At 34.5% G+C, this 19,853-nt stretch overlaps 2 protein-coding genes across 3 annotated transcripts in view; one reads left to right on the top strand and one right to left on the bottom strand.

Moving 5' to 3' along the window:
- LOC126758934 (uncharacterized) overlaps positions 1-14,580 on the bottom strand; it is a 51,472-nt gene extending 36,892 nt beyond the window's left edge. The window contains exon 1 of the mRNA XM_050473409.1: positions 12,742-14,580. Within this exon, the coding sequence (XP_050329366.1) occupies positions 12,742-13,506 (765 nt within the window). The 5' untranslated portion in view covers positions 13,507-14,580. The remainder of the gene's footprint in view (positions 1-12,741) is intronic.
- Positions 1-19,853, top strand: part of LOC126758928 (E3 ubiquitin-protein ligase highwire) — a 161,467-nt gene that overhangs the window by 91,545 nt on the left and 50,069 nt on the right. The gene's annotated exons all lie outside the window — the stretch shown is intronic.

Below are 19,853 nucleotides of genomic sequence, written 5' to 3'. Positions count from 1 at the left end.
AAAGAGTAATTCACTTAAATGACATGAAACTTTCTTTTGTTCCATAGAGTAACCATAGAGTATAGAGGCAAATAGTGAACTGAATTGATTAAAAGCCCGTTGTTTAGTGACTTTAAGTTATAGAACAAAGAACAGTGTATTAAATTTTGTATATTTCTAGCACTAACTTCCTCTTCTTATATATTAATGAACTTAAACCGAAAATATTAGCATAAAATAAGCATAGTTCGTCGACATTCCTGGAAATACATTACAGTACTTACTATAAGTTAACTAGTTGTTCGTTTTCTTGAATCTTTCTTTAATGCTGGGCATATAGCGGAACAAATTATCGATTAAGAGCCAGTTTTAGGTGCCACCAGATTCTGGTTTTGGGTGAACGGCACAAAATTGATGATGTTCGAGTTAATAGTTTGTCCATAATATGAAGTTAGTCTAATGATAAGCTTGATGTCTGACAAAAGTTTTTAAGAATTTTCGGTTTCTTACAGTCTAGCATGGTGCCACGACCTCGGTATAACTGGGTGGGCATAAATGAGTCCATAAGTGATGCTTAGCTACCTTTCTCGGACAATAAGTGATACATCATATGGGCAAACTATCATACTTTTCTCACCCTCTCACTAAATTATTTTTCGAAGAGCTAGATTTTCGACTTAATTTTATATATTTCGCTACATGAATATTCTAATGGCCAGAACTTAATTATGCACTAAATCAGTAAATACTTTCTATCTATTCAAATTTCTCCTCAATTCGCAGTTTGTTGCTTCGTAATTTATGCCACTATTTATTTTTAATAAACACAAAGCCTTTCGTGCCCACAGTGCCATGCTGCGTGCCCAAGCCGCTGCTCAACCATTCCGTCAATCATTTAATTAAAAGCTTTTAGTTCTACAAATATATTCACAGCACTTTATGCTAATATTCTTTCAAATACTTCTAATTGATCTTTGAGCGCACGTAAGGCACAAAATAGAATTTCGACTAATTTCCACAATTCCACCTCAGTGCAACGTGCAGCCAGACAACAACAACGCAAACGTCTCCAATTGACTCGTATGCCGTAAGCGTTTATGAGGCTGGAACGCTTCAAAGTATAGGAAAACTTGCTCGTAACATACACACACATACATACAGTTACCGCATAGCCAGCCGTCAGACGCCCGACAAACGCGCGATCGGCTCGACATTCGATCGTTCGCCCGCTCGGTCGTTCCAATGTGTCCCAAACGAACTAATCCATAATTTATTTTTAATTATCCCACAAACAGACGACAGACGCGCGAGCATTCACAGCCCATTATAACATACATATATACATATGTGTGTGTATGAGTGTGTTTGTATATACACATATGTGTGTGTGACACTTTCGTGAACATAAATATTGCTGGATATTTCCACTTTTGTCCAATTTTTTGGCTTTTAGCAGATTCCTGTTGGCTTTAATGTTTCCGGTGTGCCCGATTCGTCGATCGGTGTTTTCTGAAATGTTGAATGGCATGAAAATGTTTCCAAAAATAGTGCAACACATTTCGTGGTGTGCGCTCTGTAATACTCGAGAATGAGATTCGAAAACTAAAAAATTAAAAAAAAAAAATTAAAATAAAAATGAGTCTAAACTCTCCTAGCAGAGGGCTACAAGAAAAAGTTGTTACTTCATACATCACTTCTGACAAAGTCAATGCCTTTGTATGTATGTGTGTGTTTGTATTTATGACGGTGAGTGTACAGCACGACATGCGTCTGCCATAAAGTTAAAAGCAACAAAAATAGTTGTTCTTTTGTCGAAACTTTTGAGATGTAACAGAGAACCCAAAATACATTTAGGGCCTTTATGGCTCTACAATTGCTGCTGTCTGCTCGAAACTTGGCAAGATCCGGCAGCAATCGCACACTTACAAATTAAAGATGTTTGACATAAAGCAACAAAACACAAGTCCATGTAGCCTTAGTTGGTTGATAAAAACTATTGTCTGCTTAGTGTTCGCTGCCAGAATGAAAATGTAGACACCGTAAGCATTTGACACCGTTAAGGTCAAAACGAGACGCCCAAAGTGTGAACAACAAAAGTGGCCTTGTAACGCCAAATCAAGAATCTGCCGTCGAAATCTTTTCACTCCAAATACTTGCGTGATCTCTACATGCTCGCACTCATTTGTTGCTAAATAAAAAGCGAAGAAAGAAAGCAATTAATCGGAGGCCTATAATTTAAGTTGAGTTATAGGTATTGCATTTGAATATACATTTTTGTATGTTTTCCTCTTATAAATGTTCCAAAAAGCTTTCATTTGACTCACATATAATTTATATAAATCTTTCGAGAAAACACCTAAATCAAAGCTAAAAAAATGCGCTCGCAAAGTAATCTTGAATTTTAATTAATCGCTTTATTTACAGAAAATATAAATAATACGGTGTGCGTGTATGTGTTTTGTAGTTTGTTGAGATCTTTAAGGTGCTACTAATTCATGTTTCTAGGTTATATGGGGAAATTGAAGTATTTTGTGGTTGTGAGATTTTTTTTCGTGCGTTCGTTTCGAAGTTGCATAAGCTCAATAGAGCTCTTTATTTTAGTGGAATCATAATAAGTAAGCCAGCGGGTATGTAGCTTAATAGATTGGTCTGAGAGATATTTCTGAGGAATATCCAAAAATAAGTTTTTTCGTTCCACAAAAAAAGTGTTTGAATAATGAGAGATAAAGTGCTAATTTCTCGGAATATATACAAAGTAGAAGGCAAAATCTATATTTCCGACAATTATTCTGATCCAGAAAGAGATTTTACAACAAATAATCGTGTTAACACTCGAATATTCTCACATACTTTGACTTCACACCGGATCAATTGGATCATACAGTCGCCAAACCGAACTCTGGCGGGTTTATTGCCAGGAGCTCCAGTTTCAGATTTCCTGACTATTGCAGTGTCTTCCAAGCCGAGGCTGCATCCATTAAGGTAGGAGTGCAGCCTCCTTTAGAGAAATGACCATTTACTCAGATAGCAGAGCGGCGATACTAGCTTCGAGCTCATTAACAGTGCGTTCAGTATTATCTTGCGTCTCTAAAGATCCCAAGATCGATCTCAAGAGATCTAGTGATCTCCTTACCCTCAGTAAGGCTAGCCTCTATCTAGTTGTGCGACTTTTAACAGGCCATTGCCCTATTCGCGTCCATGCTGTAGGGTTGGGAATCTTATCAGGCGCCAATGACACATGCTGTATTGAAGAAGATGAGTTAGAAACATCGTTCTTGGCTGTCTCGCGTTTGGGAGGTCATACCTTCAGACATCCCACCGAACAGGCGCGAGTGGGATACAAATTTGTATTGGCTACTAAGCATTTTGCTAATTTATAATTTCAAACACAGGGGTTCTTCTTTTATATGGCTTCACAAAGGCGATCCATGGCGATCTTTGATCAGCTTTCTAACCTAATCGTGTGGTATTTAAAATAACTAATAGAATAGAAATATAGATTAAATGCTTGGTATTGCGTCCCCGTAACAGTCTTTATACTTAGTACAAATAATCATAACCTCAGTAACAGCGATTTTACCTAAGAGTTTTTCTGGTAGCAAGAATAATCACTTCTGCACTATCCAAGTGTGGTCTCCGAACTCGTAGGAGAAAATCTCTTGGCTATTGTAAAAAATATGTCTTTTGTAATTCAGGCGCCAATATTCAAGATATTTTTATGTCGGTATGTATGAATTCGTCACGCTTTTATCGACAAAGCTTTATGTGAACGCCAGACATATTACATATAGAGGTTCGTATGCATGTAGGACGTATACTCATACTTTCGTGTTTCATATTTGTATAAATTTACACAACATAACGAAATTATGATAAAAATGCGGCCGCACAATGTTCAGAAATGTATAAATGTGCATACAAACACACCAGGGCGATCGTAAAGATATTTATATATTAGAGGTGCTTTCATTAAAGTAATTTAAATGAAAAAATAACAATTTTTAAATATGTGAGTATAGGAGTAAAAATATTTTTTTTTGTTTTTAATTATTTGTGAAATCTTTTGTAGAGTTCATCTATGAGCAAAAAATAGTAAGACTTTGTTCATAATTTTAAAATGCCCCAATACACTAGTGATAATATTTTATCCAATCCACGAACCAGTTGTTAAAGTCAATTTCCGGAATAGACTTCAATGCGCGTAGCGACTCACAATTAATCTCTTCACTTCACCCAAAACGGTTTCCCCCCGAACGATCGTTTGAGTTTGCTGAATAGCCAGAAGTCGCACGGAGCTAAATTAGGTGAACACGGTGGTTGCGGCACGATATTGGTTACAAATTTGACGAAAAACTCACGAAGAATCAATATAGTATGCGACAGTGCATTATCGTGGTGCAAAAACCTAGGGTTGTCGGCACATAATTCCGGTCTCTTTTTACGAATAGCTTCGCGAAAACGACGCATAACACTCAAGTAGTATTCCTTGTGGACGGTTTGGCCGGTCGGAAGGAATTCGGAGTGCACCACACCTCGGTAATCGAAAAAAACTGTTAACATAATCTTAATTTTTGACCAACTTTTACACTTTTTGTTTGATTTCGGTTCACCTTTGCCACGATATTACGCTCATCATCTGTTAGATCATTAGATCATCTGTTTCCGGGTCGTAAGCATATATCCAAGACTCATCGCCAATAATAATACGTTTCATGACATTCTGGTAGTCGGAAAGCACAGACGTTAACATGACGATGTTTTTCGAAAAATTTTAGTGATTTTGGAAGCAATCGTTCACTTTTCTTAGGCCCAAATTATCTTTCAGAATGGCTTTAACTGATCTTTCCTATATTTCAACGATGTCAGTAAGATCTCTGACTGTCATTTGTCGATTCTCAAGCACCAGTTCCTTTATTTTATTGTCATGTTGATCATGAGTTGATGGCGGTCCTGGACGTGGTTCGTCATCAACGCGTTCTCGACCCTCTTTAAAAACTTTGTACAAATTTGTATAAATTTAAATTCAAAGTCTTACTATTTATTGCCCACAGTAAAATTTTTTTATTATGGTTGAATCATTAAGAGAAGTCATTAAACAACATTTATTGAATGTTGAAGTATTTTCTAAATAAAATTATCTACTTTTAGTACACAATGCCATGTATCTTTCTCTACATATGCACATACAAGCATACATATACATTTATTTATTTATATTCATATAAAAGTTAAATAATTGATAGCGTCCATTATTCCACAGTGGCTGTTTTATCAAACGCCTTGTTATTGTTGTTTGTTTAAACGCAATGCACTTTTATTTAGTTTCGTGAAATTAATAATTTTGCATATATTTCTATACCCTTAACAGAGTATAATAAATGTTCAACGTAGTTTGTAACACTCGGAAGGAAACGTCGGATACCATACTCGTATAATGTCCGACTGTCTGTAAGTACGCGAGTTAGACCTTAATTTTTTGAGTTATTGATCTGAAATTTTGCACATGTTCTTTGCTCTCCAAGAAGTTGCTCATTTGTCGGAACCGCCTATATCGGATGGCTATACTATATAGCTGCCATACAAACTGAACGAGACCTTATATGAAAACCTTTTTTATTCGACAATATAATTTTTACAATACAATTTCCGAAGAGAATTTTCAAATCGCTTCACTATAGCATTTAGCCATCATACAAACTGATGGATTAAAATTAAGTATTTGTATGGAAACATTTTTATTTAACGAAATATCTCCACTGAAATCGCAAATTCAAGACAAAACGGTGCAGTCTCTGAAGAAATTGTTCAAATTGGGCCACATAATCAAACCAATCGATCAAAATCAAGATATAGTTTTATCAATACTTTTTTGTGTTATGCACCTGTGACGGGTATTATAGCATCGGTGCAGCCGAAGCTATCGTTTTTTGTTTTAATAAATATTGCGACAAAATGCGCACTAAAAACTGGCTAATATTAGTCAGCAGCGCTGATATACACATTCACATAAATAGAAATAAGTGTGACCGTATGTATTCATATTTGTATGTACATATAAACGTTTTCTTTTGCGTTTTACAAATCATTTATTTGACTTGCATTTTTTATCTGCTCTATCGTTGTTGTTGGGTGTACGTACACGTATTGCTACTTCTTCCGGCAGGCGACGATTATGCGCTCCGCAATATCCATTTCAAATCACATTTATATGACTATAAGTACATACGCTGCTGCTCACTTGAATAGTACGCTCAAAATTTGTAACAATAAATACCGAATGTCACAAAATTTATTGTATAGTATATTTAAAGTATATATGTATATATATTTTTAATTTTCTATACAAATTTTAATAAAAATTTCGATAAATAAAAATGCCAGTCAAAGATATTAAAAAGTACTTGTAGGCAAATAGTCAAAATGCACAATTATAATAAATAATTATTGTTTTTTTTTCACTCTAAATGACTGAATTAATTAAATCTGATACAAGACTGTAACTGAAAATCTAAAATATTGCAAGAAAAAGTAGGTCTTAAAGACATTTATATACAAGTATAATTTGAAATATATTTTTTAGTTGATTATATTATAAACTTGTGATACGATGAAGGTATCTGCTTGATTAGATCGGTAGAAGAAATATAAGAAAAACTAAATTGATTTCACTGCTTCTAGGTTTAAGCGCATTGTTCACTTCAACACGCTACTATTAGAGGCTATTCAAGTGAACGGCAGTGTATGATTAAATTCTGACAGACATACATTGTGATGAGTTATTATTAAATAAATAGATATGCTTATTCACGAAGTACATATTTGTGCTCATAGATATTTCTTCTTAATTATTGGCGTAGACACCGCTTATGCGGTTAAAGCCGAGTTTAGAACAGCGCGCCAATCGTTTCTTCTTTTCACTGTTTTTCGCCAATTGGAGAGTCCAAGTGCAGGCAGGTCCTTCTCCAGCTGGTCTTTCCAACATAGTGGAGGTCTTCCTCTTCTGATGCTGCTTCTCCCGGCAAGTACTGCGTCGAATACTTATAGAGTTTGGCCTTTGTTCGGCGAGAGAGAAAGACCTCTCTTCTCAATTGACTACTCTGTCGGAAGTAACACCTGTTGGATTTCGATGCTGATATTGTTCTTGGTGTTAATACTGGTTCCAAGATAGTCGCAATTATCTACGACTTCGACGTTATGACTGTCAACAGAGACGTGAAACCTCGCTTGCTATCGAACGGCTCGGAGATGTCCTTGTCGACCCTGACGTAGCTTTTGGTAGTGCTCAATTTCAGTCTTATATGGCTGTGTATAGTTTTCAGGGGATACCAAATTCAGACATAGCATTAAAAAGGCATATAAAGTTCACAGAAAGATTTTATACACGATATAAGATATCTTATTAACAATAATATTGAGTATCGAAATATATTTTTAGAATGGAATAAGGGGCACATCTGGTGTGACAGTCTAAAAAATAGTTTTTTGAGAATCAAACTCTACAGTATCAATTGGTTTAAAAGTTTAAGGACATGTGTAAGCGTATTTTTGGAATACACAATAACATTTTTTAAGCGAAATACTAAATATTTCGTTTTTCATTAAAATCTCAAATGAAGGAAGGAATATGGATTGGGATCGAATCATTTACCTCAATCACTGATCATTCGACAAATGATGTTTCGTAGAGAACGCAAAACATATTGCCTACATTGACCATTGACGGCTAATCTTGCTGTAACACAAATAATTGCGACATAATAATTGGAAATTTAATATTATCTTGAAAGTAAAAAATCGATATACATGAAATTGTACAAAAATATGTACAAAAAAATCAAATCGCTTCACTAAAAATCATACAAACTGATGGATCAAATAGTCTTTGTATAATTTTTTAAAAAATCTTTGAAATCGCAAAAAAAAAAATATGTATGTAGGAAAAAAAAATGTGTTTTATCGAAATTTCACTCCAGATATGTCACTTTAAGAATTAAATAATTAAAATTTTATTAATATTACAAAAAAAAATAAATATTTTTAAAAAATTATTCGTTAATTAATTATTTAAAAAAATTAAAAAAAAGCAATTATGTAATTAATGAAAAAATATTAATTAAAAAAAAAAAAAAAAAAAATGTATTAATTTTTAGCGCATACAGTTCAAAGCAGTAAATATTCACCTGCGAGATAATTTTACAGAACAGCAAGTGCATAAGCCTGCTACATATGTTTTTCGCACATTGCCAATAAACACATGCCAATTTGGTTTTTGTTGTTATTTCGCAAATGTTGGTGAGTCTGCCGCTGCTGTGATAAGCAATTAATATGACAAATTGGATTATGTGATAAATACATAAACACAAAAGCGATTTGTCATCGCTGTTTTACTACCTACACACACACATACATATGTATCGAATCACCTCAAATGCAAACAATTTATTGCATTGTTACTGTTTTTTTTTTGTTTTTGTGGCAAAAAGCTTTTCGAACTGACCCGTCAGCACAAATGTTTGGCAGCGCTCCACTTTTTCACTAATTGTTGGCTTAATTTAAATTACAAAAAAGCATCATTAACTTCTACGCAATCATTGTTATGAACTGCTGTTAATTTGTGTAGTAAATTAAGCACAGTTAACTCGCAACAATAACAACAATTACCATTGAGCAACATTTACATAAGTACATACATAGATATGTAGTATACGACAATAAATAGTCTTTGGTGCGCCAAAATGCGTCCATTAAGCAATGCATTGCCATTCAAGAGAACAGTGACTGGGCCTTGGTGCATTTCGGGCTTTCGGCTCGCCAAACATCTGTTGCGTTGATGCGTGTTGCGTACGGTGAATAAACGTCAGCTCTAGCTAGTAGCTAAGTGACTAGCCAAACAAGCGCGGCTGACTAACTAACTCGCTAACCGGACAATTGCTGAACAGACCTAACCAGTTAGTCTGGTATACAAGAACACGTGCATGTAGATATGTATGTGTGTATGAGTGTAGGTTTTACTTGTGTTTATTGACAAAATTAGCAATGAGGAAAAGTGGCGTCAGCAAAACTCTAAATAAATACGCATACTATGCTTATGTAATATGTCTATACATGTATATATGTATATGTATATGTTATGAAAATAAGCCGGCTACAGATGATCGTAACGACGCGACGTTTTTCGCGTATGTATGTATGTATGTACGCGTAAATGGCAGTTAAAATGTATAGATATTCTGTTTATTTAGTTTATATGAAGATATAATTGCATATGTTTGTTTGTATGTACATAGGTATGTTTATATATATACATATGTATATACATACATATACATACATTGGCGTATGAATACATATTTTCTTTTAACATTGAAGTTGATAATTATATGGATTTTAAGGAGTGGCATCACTTTGCGTGTAATTTTCGCAGTTGAGTTGCATGCAAGCAAAAACAAAAATAAAAACAAAGCGAATATAGAATAAATAAATGAAAATCACTTATAGTTACATATACATACCTACATATGTATGTATGTATGCAGTAAAACAAAAAAAATTAAACGTATAATAAAAAAAATATTAGCACACTGCTATTATTGTACGCGTCACTGTATGTACTTATCTACATGTTCGTTGATATGTTAGCACGCTCTTATAAACTTATGGCTTTTTTTTTCACTTTGAGCATTCGCCGAGTCATTTGTTTATAAACAATCTAATTTTTTGGCTAAGTTTCTAAGTGTTTGTGTAAGTGTGTGTGTGTGAGTTAGAGCAAGTCATGCGCACTAGCGCAAACTCTCTTCATTAACACGCGCTTGTTCTTTGCGCTAAAACTTTAAATTTTTTATTAATTGCATATATGTACATATGTACATACTTATGTACATGTATAGTATGTACTATATACGTACATATGTATATAATAGAAAAGTATGTGTTACATTAACACCGATTAATCGCTACTTCAGCATTGTTGAAACCTGTCGATTAGTCAGCGCTGATCAAGTTAATAACATATGTATACATATGTGTATGTGTATGTCTGTATGTACACACACGTGTATTCATATATGTTAATATGTTAATACAACGTTGTTAATTGAAGTAGCGTTTCGCAGGAAATCTGAAGTGAGGTGATCATGTCACTGAATTATTTTTAAAATCAAATATCGTGCAGTGATGTTATTTATCGTAAATTTATAAATATTTTTTTTTTTTATTTTGTGTGGCAATTTAAGAATTTATCAATAGTTATATGTATATTTTATATGATTAATTTATTTGCAGATACGATATATTACAGTCATTGAACAATTTTTACGGAAGTGTTTTATACAGCGTTCATAAAGTAGTAGTACTTCAAGACACCTCTTTTAACCCTCAACATTTTCGCAATTTTTGTTCAACCAATCCTTATTCTTGCATATCTAACATTTGTAGTGTTTATCGATTGATATCTAAGTATTAAGTTAGGGCTATCGATAAAAATTGAAATCGCAAGTTAACAATCTTTTAAGTTATCATTGATATGGAAAGAGACTAGTTGACTTTTTTCAACTGAACAGATTCAAAGATAAGCATAATCGCTTGCCTTGAGTGAAGTAAGTTCTAGGAACAATGGCTCCAATTCTTGCTAAAATTAATTAACAAACTAAAAGAATAACAATTAATTGTATATTAAAATGCGGTTCACTTTTGGCGAATAAATAAATGTGGTTACGAATACCGAAACTTAAAAATAAGATTTTCTTTCAATATGAGTGTACGATAACCCAAATATAACCATTTTATAACCCAAACTCAAATTTCTTTCAATATGAGTGTACGATAATCAAAATATAACCATTTTATAACCCAAACTCAAATTTCTTTCAATATGAGTGTACGATAACCAAAATATAACCATTTTATAACCCAAACTCAAATTTCTTTCAATATGAGTGTCAATATGAGTCTACGATAACTCAAATATAACCATTTTATAACCCAAACTCAAATTTCTTTCAATATGAGTGTACGATAACCAAAATATAACCATTTTATAACCCAAACTCAAATTTCTTTCAATATGAGTCTACGATAAGATATAATAACCAATATAAAACCATTTTATAACCAAAACTGAAGTTATGTTTCAGTATGACTGGTTTTTATTATAACGTTTTTCCTTCGCCTGCAAACATATGAAAAGTGATGTTGCGTTACTTTGTATTTTAGGTAACGAAATGTGATCGTAATCAAAACATTCTTAAACAGAAATTTGCAAATAGTTATTGGTTAGCAGCAAAATGTTCGAAATATTAATAGCTACGATACAATAATCCCAAAACTAACTAAATCTGTCCAACAAAGATAATTGAAACAGGAATATTTTCAAATTTTGAAAGTATCTTTTTTCCATCTTTATTTTTTATTTTTTTTTTATAAAATGTAAAAATAATTACTGAACACAATTCAAAATAACTCGTATGCATGAAAAGAAACTAACTGTAAAAAGTAATAATTTTGTAAAAGCACTGATTTATTCTTTTTTGATGTGTCTATGCACATCCAATTTTTAGTAGAGAATATTTATTCCCAGCGAGTAACAGGTTTTTGACCAACATTTGAATTCTTAGCAAGTTAAACTACTCATTGAAGTAGCTCTTTTGTTTGTTTTTGTTATTGTAAGGGCATAAAATATTCACTGAATAGACTTGCTATCGAGTTGTCACTCCAAAACTGGTTATAAATGCCGGTCCGTTCTGGTTTTGGAGACCCTGATGTCATTTGTACGGATCTTTACTGCCGACTGTATCATTTGGTTGCTCAAGTCAAGTCTCTGTCAGCCGTAAACTTCAAAGATTTTTCAGCAAATTTGAAGGTTAGACAAAAAATCGGACTAATGATCTAGTTGAAAGTGGCGTAAGGGCGATGCAAGCAATTACGACTAGTAAATCGTATGGCATTGAAACCAAAACGATAAAAAGTGATTAGAAATAATGGTTGCCATAGTCACCTTGAAAGAAGCTTTGGCCTCGAGCTATACTATATAAAGCTGCGTTGTTGTACTCTGACCTCTGAGTATACTTATTAAGTACATTACGAAATTTGTAACTCCCAGAAGAGAACGGAGATCATACATATAATATATGGCATGCCATTTACATATAAATATAAATGACCAGCGTGATGACCCGAGTCGAGTAACCTTTGTGTACCGATTTTGCATACTTTTCTCCCCAAGAAGCTGCCTTTTTGTCAAAATCGCCGATATTAGACCAATCGAGATCAATTTCTTGTAGCGAAACTTTTTTATCTGTATTATGGATTCGGTGCAACCGAAATTAACATGTTTTCTTGTTTTCTTGTTTGTAACTATTTTTTCGTAGATTATGTTATCACCTTAACTGGTAATCAATGTCAAATTTCGTGAAGATACCACGTCAAATGCGAAAGTTTTCCATACAAGTCCTTGATTCCGATCGTTCAGTTTGTATGGCAACTATTTGCTATAGTGGTCCGATAACGGCACTTCCGACAAATGAGCAGCTTCTTGAAGAGAAAATGACGTTTACAAAATTTCAAGACGATATCTTAAAAACTGAGGGACTAGTTCGTATATACACAGACAGACGGACGGACGGACAGACGGACATACGGACATGGCTAAATCGACTCGGCTCAACATACTGATCACTTATACATATATATACTTTATAGGGTCTCCGACGATTCCTTCTAACCTCTTAAATATGTATTGATAAACATTAATAATTTCTTACTCACCCTCGATTTTCGGTTATTATAATCACAAGTGACACGCACATAGACGTCACGAACGCAGCTACATACATCACAGATATCCATGCGTCTCGCATTATCCATCAAACTCCATATCGATAAGTCGTTATTCACTTGTGCGGCCATCGGCAATGGCTCCTTATTAGGGCGCGCAAGATGCGTTCCAGCCTTGGTGCTGCCTTCCAAAGCGTTCGCAACCATTTGTTGTGTGTAGAATTGTTGTGGTTTAATTTTGTTGCCATCATAACCGAAGCGAGCGGTTGGCGATAATTCGTGATGACGCCGCTGACGACCACTCACATTTTCGCTGCCATTTCCGGCATCAGGCTCCTCCTCGTCATAGTAGTCGTCGTCTATATCTGAGTTGGCCGCTGCAGCGTTATTTTTATCAGCAATTTCTTGAGACGTCACAATAAGTGAGCGCTTCAAGTGTCGCTTTGACGCTAAGAAAGCCTTTGCATCGACCACAGCATTGAGTGGCGGAGTGGGTGGTGAGGCCTGCAATGCTGGCGCTGGCTCAGCAGCTAGTGCGGTGCCAGGCGCAGGTACACAGGTGGCGGCTGAGAGGAGGCAACCGAGTATTAACAACAACAAAAGCAACGTTTTGGAGCACTTTGTGGCAGTTGATGGCGAATTTGGGCGCGTTTTTGTATTTTCTACCGCGCTACTGTCCCTGGCGAATGTGTTGGTGGGTGGAGTTGTCACCGCGGGCGCGCTGGCGCAGAGGGCTTCGCTGGGCAGTTGAGGCATTTCGGCAATATTTAGGTGTTGTTTTGAACGGAATTTAGTTATGGTTTTGGAAATTTTGATATATTTATGCAATAACTTCGCTTTAGAGTGAGTTTAACTCTTTTGAATTTCACAATATTACACATTCACTTGTGTGCAAAATTTATTTAAAATCTAATTTTTGTTTGAGTTCATTTAAATTGGTTTGAGTTACTGCCACGAGCAGGTCTGCGGTCAACACTTAAAAAAATAACTTAATATATTTTTTAATTTCAATTATATTTTTTATTTTATCATCAAACTTTGGGTTTTTTTTTATTTTTTGGTGTAATTACCACAAGTTGGCGTAGGCGCTGCTCTTTTTTTTGTTACTTACTGTTGCTTAAAACACGCTCACTTTTAAACCCGGCACTAAAAACGAACTCGTGTGATTTTTTCACGATTTTTTTAAACAATTTCACTTTAATTTTATCTCTTTATTTAATTTTGCAGCTGTAAAAACTGCTGTCATAATCTTTATTAGCTAAAAATTTTTCACAAACATTTTATTTTCATTTTGCTTTGAGCCGCAGCTATTTCTTAATTATTTTCCACAATTATGCACAGTAACAACAATAACAAGACGGCTTAAGCAGTCGCCACAAAGCCAACACCTCGCAAAAGATTTGATTCTGCGCTTTTTCTCGGTTTGCTTAAGTTGCTTTCACTGCCTCAACACAAAAACACACACTTTTCTTGAATTTACTATTATTTTTTCTTTTCTTTTCCCCGCTTTGGAAATCTTCTTGCACTAGTAACTTCAATTTCCGCTCGCTATTTGTAAATTGTTTTCTCGCTCTAATTTAGGCTAATTGATTCCTTTGTTGTTCGTCTACGAGAATTAAATTTGCTTAATTCTTTGACATTCATTTTTGTATATCTTTTCGTATATATGTATATACGTCTAACTGTATATGTTATACTATAGGGCTGCATTCACATAGATATTCTATCTTTCGACTATAAATATACACAAATGAAATCACCAGCCAACGAGCCGCACACGCACGTTACCGTCTGCTTAAACGCGTATAAAACGAACTAAACCGTTCCCCACGACAGTTCCACAAAGTCTGAAAATACCAAAAATTCATGATCGGACAAGAATTCTTCAATTTTCATTCGGCAACTTACTCTGCTCTTGAGTGCAACAAATCGAGTGGAGTGTGCGCACTCGGCTATTGCTCACGCTCTTGTTGGTACTCTGATTGGACAATTGTGACTGAGTGCGAGAGCAGGAAATCAAAAGCGCCCAGTGAGAAATTTCTGTCTTATTTCAAAACATTAACAGTTAATTTCATACAAATTTATGCGTACCGTTTATTTTTGGTTTTGTATTAAGTCTTTATTTCCTTTCTCTTTTATCAAATTGCGAAATCTTTAATTTTCTGTAAAATGGTAAAAGTTCAGAGCAATGCCGAGGAACTGTAAATTAGTTTTTAACTGAAACCTGGCTTGTAATATTTAATTCAACTTTTCTTTTGGACAAACCAGTTTTGATTCATTCTTCTGAAATTTATATAAATATTAACTTTGACATATTATTTTATTATAGTAACTAAATCGTGATCCATTTCGAGGCTCCCTACTTTTTTTTAAAGAAAAAAACACAGCAATTGCAAATTTAACGGGAAATATTTATTATCATTCGAAAGATTATCTCATATGTTGGCCGTTGCTACGTCTCAGATGGTTAATTCGTTGAGACCAATTTTTGATGACTCGTTTGAACATTGCGACTGGTAACTAGCGAACGTCACGCGTGATGTTTTACTTCAAGGCTTGAATCAAAGCGGGATTGTCCGCATCAATTTTAGACTTTACATATACTTACAGGAAAAAGTTTAACGGTGTGATATCACACGATGATTCCACCCGCTCACAAACCACACCAAACCGTTGTTTTTTCGGGATGAAAAATTTAACTCTTGAATCTCTTCTTGTCCCAAATGCCTCAGTTTGCTGTTATTATTTTCTTCATTGCGTGCTGAACATGGTCTATTCGGTCGAATATTATTCAATAATGAATTTTCGTAAAAAAGTGTAAACGTTGCTCAGGCATAAGTGTTTCCACGATGAAATGCCAAACAATACTGAACAAAAATAACACGACTCACCGCGTGATCTGTCAAAAAAAAGCTATTGGAAAAATACTTCTACTTGGATCACCTGACAGCTTGACACGACTCACCGCGTGATCTGTCAAAAAAAGGCTATTGAAAAAATACTTCTACTTGGATCAACTTATATACTTGTACATATGTAACAAAATCCAAAATCTTAGTTGTAGTAGTGGTGAGATCTGCATAGAATGATCGGAAGTTCTAGCGTTGCCTTTAGCCATCTTCTATGCCAAGTTTCGTGAAGATAACTTTACCAAATTAAAAAGGTTTACATACAAAGACTTGACTTTGACCCATGGCTGTTATGTCCCATAGTGGTTCGAAATCGGCGGTTCTGATAAATGAACAGCTTTTGGAGAGCAAAAGATGATATGACGGTTCAATATCTTGAAAACTAAGGGAGTAGTTCGCGTATATACTGACAGACTGGCTTGGCTAAAGCGACTCGCTTCATCACGCTGATCAGTTATGTATACATGTAAATACTTTATAGAGTCTCTGGCGTTGCCTATGGGTATTATATATATTTATATTATATATATTATTATATTATATTATTATATATTTCTGACAAAATTAATATCTCTTGTTCAGTGTACATAAATATATTTTGTAAAAATTATTTTTTGTGCTTACTGAAAATTAGCTCAAATTTCTACAAGACTCTCCACATACTTTGCCGGAGTGAATTTAAAAATTAAATAGAACAAAATTCTCTAATTTCAGTTAATTAAATGCTATGCTAAACCCAAATTTAATATGATTTTTTTTTATTAAACTATGTCTTTAAGAAAGTTTCAATAAATCAGATATAATAAATTCGCTTAAATCTGGTAACGTTGTCTCTCTAATCGTACACATTTCCTTAAATACTTACTTGTATTACAAATAATTTCAAAAGAGAAAAATGAAATTGAGTACCTCACCTACTCTCTTATCTTTTGCTGAGTGTTTTTCAGTTCTTTGATCATACTGAGCGGTATAAAGTCTCTTTAAACATTAAACCTTCCCCATCCAAACCAAATACATATAACTTATTGGATATGCTGGCTCGTTTGCTCGTTCTTTGTAGCAACCTTCGTTGCAGTCCGCAGTGCATTCGTATATATTTACAAACGAGTTAGGAAATACATACATACATACATATGTATATACATAATTACAGCTGATCTTGTTTATGCTCTATTTGTTGTTGGTTTCCATGTTTTGATTATAGCTTTGTAAACGTTTTCGACGTTGGTCAAGTTTGAAAACTTGTTTTTGTACGAACCATGCAACTTCATAGTATCAACAAGTATATTTTTATGGTTAGTTGCCACTACGAAGCGCCTCACTTTACAGCTAGATTACTTTTTTGTATACAAAAGTATAAATATACATACATATTTATTAGTTATATATGTATGTATGTATTTGTATACATTGGGGTTTGTAACGCCAATTCACTTGACTTCTTGCAGCCTTTGTTTAAACCGGTAGTGGCTTGATCGCTAGCTTACGTTTGAAGAGCGGGAGCCGCTGAGAGAGTGAGTGGGATAAGTACATATGTATGTATGTATGTATGTATGTGAAGAGACGGATTGACGGTTTAATTGAATGCAACTAAAAGTGCTTGCATGTAATTAACATTTTCTTCTTTTGATATTATTTATTGCATTTGAGTGTCGATAATTGGAATTGAATGTTCGCATGAGTGAAAAATACGTGCTATATGCAAACATGCATACATACATACTCGTACAACGGAAGAGGTTGGTGTACAAGCGCATTTGTATGAAATATATTATTTAGTGTTTGTTTTAGTAAATATTTTTGGAAGAGGAATTTTATTTAATTTATATGTAAGTAATAAATGTACATTTACAGAATTTAGTAAGGAAGATTTTTTTTCCAATCAAAAAACCAATAAAATTAATTATTACTATAGCTGAATACAGTTGATGATAGAAACAAACAATATAGCAATAGCAAAAACCTTCAGAGGGACTTAAAAAATTCAAATTATTGTTATGTTTTTGCTTCGATCATTAACTTTCGAATGTATCTAAGATGCTTGTATGACTATGAGCCGAATACACTAAGTTACAAAAATCTCACAAATATGCACATTTCTCCAAAACTATTTGCCGGTACGACTTCAAATTTTTGAAATTCTAAAGTTTATATAACCCCCTAAACCGATTGAGGCTGTTAATGCATTTTTAATCTGTAGTAAAAAAATTGTGACCGCCTTTAATATTTGAAAAATATTTTTTAAATCAATCTTCTGGAACCGAATTAAATTCTGGTGTTTTTATAGTACAGTTAAACTTCCATAACTTGAACTTCTATAACTCGAAGTTCTCCATAACTCGAACTCTTAAATTGGCAATAAAAGTTAAATTTCATACAAATTTCCTTCAATAACTCGAAGTCTCTCTAACTGGAAGATTTTTCTGGATTATGGTGATTCGAGTTAGGGAAGTTCAACTGTATTTCTAAAGTACTTTTTCTCATACTCAGAGTGGATGAACGAATGGTAGAATATGGTATTGTAACGGGTGATCCAAGTAGAGGTACTTTTTTGACCGAACATACGTGAGTGGTGCCAACTGTCAAGTTATTTTTGTTCAGTATTGTTTGGCATTTCATAATGTATAGCTTTATTTGCTTATGGTCAGCATAATTGGCCTACTGAACGTACTATTCGCAACACCATCACCCATCTTGATCCACCTTCATTATGTAGACCACGCAGTGAAGAAAATATAGCAGCCGTAGCTGAGAGCGTACACGAAGACCGTGGGCTGCAGCAACTCCAACTGACGTATAAGTAGAACGACTTAGCGCATTTTACGCCGAGAACTTAAATTGAAAACGTACCAATTACAGCTCGTGCAAAAACTGAAGCCGCTCGACCTTCCCAAGCGACATCGCTTCCCTATATGGGCTCTTGAAAAGTTCCAAGAAGATCCGACGTTTTCGAGCCAAATTTTGTTCAGCAAAATTGACGCAATTTGGACGAAGAATAACCTGGAGAAATTCAAGAGCTACCATTTCATCCAGAAAAAACAACAGTTTGGTGTGGTTTGTCGGCCAGTGGAGGCATCGCTCCATATTTCTTAAAAAATGGTGCCGGTGAGAACCGACTATCTGATACCTGAAATAGAAGCTCAAGATCTAAGCGACATTTGGTTTCAACAAGACGGCTCTACTTCCTCCACATCACATCAATCAATAGATTTACTGAGAGAACATTTTGGTAGGCAGATAATTCCACGTTTCGGCCGGTCGACTGGCCACCAAGATCGTATGATATCACACCGTTACAATTTTTCCTATGGGGATATGTAAAGTCGAAAGTCTATGCAGACTATCCCGGTTCGATTCGGGCCTTGGCGTAAAACATCACGCGTGTCATTCATTAGTTACCAGTCGAAATGTTCGAACGTGTCATTGAAAATTGGATTCAACGGTTGGACCATCTGAAACGTAGATGTAGCCAACATTTGTAAGAGATAATCTGCAAAAAGTAAATGCCAAAGAATGTTCTTTTGAATGATAATAAACATTTGCTCATTATATTTGAAGTTTCTTTTTTTTTTTTTCTCGAAATGGATCATTTTGATAAATCTATCTTGTGAGTTTTGGAACCTATTTCTGCACTCATGTTTGCCCAACTGTCCTATATCCTCGATCACAAGACCATTCGGGCCGAAGACCTGTCACCAAGGTAATCGATGAGGCATTTGAAGTCTGGAGCGACATGGCTAACCTGTTGTAATTATTAAAAAGAAATGCATTAAGGTTCATATTTTTGCTTTAGCAGTTTTGAAATTGTTGTTTATATCTGTTATACATTTTTGTTGTTTATATCTGTATATTTTTCCGTAGCGCCGAGCGCAAATTATGATCGATGCAAAGTGTTCCAATCCGTACAATAGAGAACAAAAAACCGAATGCAAAAGTAATTTTCGTGCAATGAGACGCAGAAAAAAATACGATCCTGCGCTAGTTGTCAGTTTAGGTGTTCCTGTGTTCTTGCATATTTTGATAAAGGATTTTTTGCATTTCATGAAGAGAATCCCGGTAATATTTTATATATTTTTTATAAACTGAACATAATATATTAAGTTTGCCACAAAGTTAAGGAAACATCGAATAGGATGTATATAGAAATGATCAGCGTGACAAGCAGAGTAGATTTAGTTATGTGCGTCCGTCTGA

This window comes from Bactrocera neohumeralis, chromosome 5 (genome assembly GCF_024586455.1).
Source record: "Bactrocera neohumeralis isolate Rockhampton chromosome 5, APGP_CSIRO_Bneo_wtdbg2-racon-allhic-juicebox.fasta_v2, whole genome shotgun sequence".
Lineage (NCBI taxonomy): Eukaryota > Metazoa > Arthropoda > Insecta > Diptera > Tephritidae > Bactrocera > Bactrocera neohumeralis.
The sequence above is the reverse complement of the archived record's forward strand: the minus strand, read 5'-3'. Positions and strand labels throughout refer to the sequence as shown.